Source organism: Impatiens glandulifera, unplaced genomic scaffold (genome assembly GCF_907164915.1).
Source record: "Impatiens glandulifera unplaced genomic scaffold, dImpGla2.1, whole genome shotgun sequence".
NCBI lineage: Eukaryota > Viridiplantae > Streptophyta > Magnoliopsida > Ericales > Balsaminaceae > Impatiens > Impatiens glandulifera.
In genome coordinates this window covers 1-2363 of record NW_025919712.1, presented here as the reverse complement: position 1 = coordinate 2363, position 2363 = coordinate 1, and the positions used below count along the sequence as shown (strand labels likewise).

The 2363-nt window shown below is 38.4% G+C and overlaps 1 protein-coding gene across 1 annotated transcript; it reads right to left on the bottom strand.

Moving 5' to 3' along the window:
• Positions 1-1523: 1523 nt before the first annotated feature.
• Positions 1524-2166, bottom strand: LOC124918389 (uncharacterized mitochondrial protein AtMg00810-like; the record flags this gene model as incomplete). The annotated part of the gene is made up of 1 exon (XM_047458558.1): positions 1524-2166. A coding segment is annotated over one exon (643 nt), but the record flags the coding sequence as incomplete, so codon positions are not given.
• Between the last annotated feature and the right edge of the window lie 197 nt (positions 2167-2363).

Here is a 2363-nt window from a genome sequence, read left to right as displayed (position 1 = left end):
ACTGAACTAACCGTGCCCTAGATTGAGTTGCAAACATTTTCTCCAAGGCCGTCCATAGTCGAAATGACGTTTCACAAGCATCACCAACAACTTGAGCCAATATAGGTTCGGTGAGGGTGGAGAGAAGCCAACTTATGATACGTTGATCTTGTTCTTCCCATGATTCGAAAGCAGGATTGACGATCATGACTGCTTCTGAAGTTCCTTCTGCCGGAGCAAGAGTTGGGCTCGGGGCAAGAAGAGTTCCGTTGACATAAGAAAAAAGACGATTCCCCTTTAAAACGGGAATAACTTGAGATCGCCAGAGTACGAAATTTTGTTGATTCAGTTTCACAAAAATAGGCTGGAGGAAAGAAGAAGCTAATAGAGGAATATTTTTACTCTCAGCCATTACTTAGGATCGAAAAAGAAATTAATCAGAAGCTCTGATACCAAGAAGAAAGATAGTAAGAAGATAAGATAGAGAGAAGATTAGAATTGATATTGTGTATTTTATTGATAAACAATAGACATATATATATACATGAAATGGGAAAATGAAAAGTCTAAGACTATGAAAAGCTAAGAATATGAAAAGCTAGAAATACGAAAAGTTTTTAAATAATAAATGAGGAATTAATTATTTGGTTTAATAGGTGGGCATTATCTTCTACGTCGTAACTGTTTTTTTCACATAATTTTGACATCCTTTGCTTGGGTGAAATCTAGCTGCTCAAATATTTGGTACAACAAATTCCTTAATCTTGTATTTTAGTCCACTCTTATGCAATGAGAGTTTATATTGCAGGAACTCCAATCTGTGCGTGGTCAACTGGCTTTTGAGCAGTCAAGATGTTTTAAACTCGAGGTACATGCTAGTACTTAAACACGAGGTACATGCTAGTACTTGGCCTGTAAAATAAAGTTGTAAGGCTTGTTGGCCCAGGAAGAGAATCACTCACAAAACTTTGAGAAATTTCTATAAAATCTTAAAAAAACAATTACAAGAGTTGTTATCTCTCTTATTTTTTCTTACTCTAATAAGAGTAACATACACTTTATTTATACTAAAATAAAAAAACTCTTAATTTTCTAATTTAATGAAATTTATTGAAAATATTCTATTTTCCTCATTATTGCAAATATTTTGTTTTCTTCATCATTGCAAATCTGCCGTTTTCCTCATTAATGCAGATCTTCCATTTATTTGTAAACGTTGTAACAGCCAGGAGTAATACAACATTCTCCCCCTTAGTCCTGGCGTGGTTCGAGATCACGAACACCAATCAGGTGTCGCATCATCACCAGTTTTGATGCTGGCAAAGCTTTCGTAAGTATGTCGGCCTTCTATTCATCCGTTCGAACAAATTTTACTTTGATTTGACTTTCTTTAACACACTCTCGAATTAAATGATATTTCGTGTCGATGTGTTTGCTACGACCATGAAAAACTGGGTTTTTCATGAGTGCAAGTGCAGACTTGTTGTCAACGTAGAGCTTCACTGCCTTAGGTTTCGAACCACTTAGTTCAAACAACAATGATTTCAACCAAAGTGCTTGACACGCTGCCGCTGCTGCAGCCATGAACTCTTCTTCACATGAGGATAATGCCACTGTTTTCTGTTTCTGAGAGTTCCACGAAACAAGACTATCGTTAATGTAGAACGCCATGCCCCCGTACTTTTCCGGTCATCTAGGTCACCTGCGAGATCACTATCAGAGTAACCCACTATTTCCTCGTCACCGCCTCCTTTTTGAAACACTAGATCTAAGTGTATAGTGCCTTGAAGGTATCGAAGCACCTGCTTCACTGCCTTGTGATGTATCTCAGTTGGCCTCTCCATGAATCTACTGACAACACCAACAGCATAAGAAAGATCTGGCCTTGTATGAAGGAGATATCGCAGACAACCAATGACTCTTCGATATTCAGTTGCATCAATTGGTTGTCCTTCGGGATCCTTATAGAGTTGAGCCCTATGCTCCATTGGTGCCTTTGTTGAGTTACAATCAAGCATTCCAAATTGGTTCAGCACCTTTTTGGCATATGTTGTCTGCTTGATCGATACACCTCCTTCGAACTGATCTACCTCGATTCCAAGGTAGTATGAAAGCAATCTGAGATCACTCATCTCGAACTCCCCATTATCTGCTTTTTGAAAAGTTTGACACCCTTTGGATCTCCACCTGTTAAAATAAGATCATCCACGTAAATACCAACAATAATTCGGGTATTACCGTTGCCTCTTGTGTACACCGCTTGCTCCTGTGTACACTTTTCGAAGCCCATTTCATTCAAACTTTTGTTCAACTTTAGATTCCACGCACGAGGAGCTGGCCTTAGGCCATACAATGCCTTTTTAATTTAAGCACCATATTCTCTT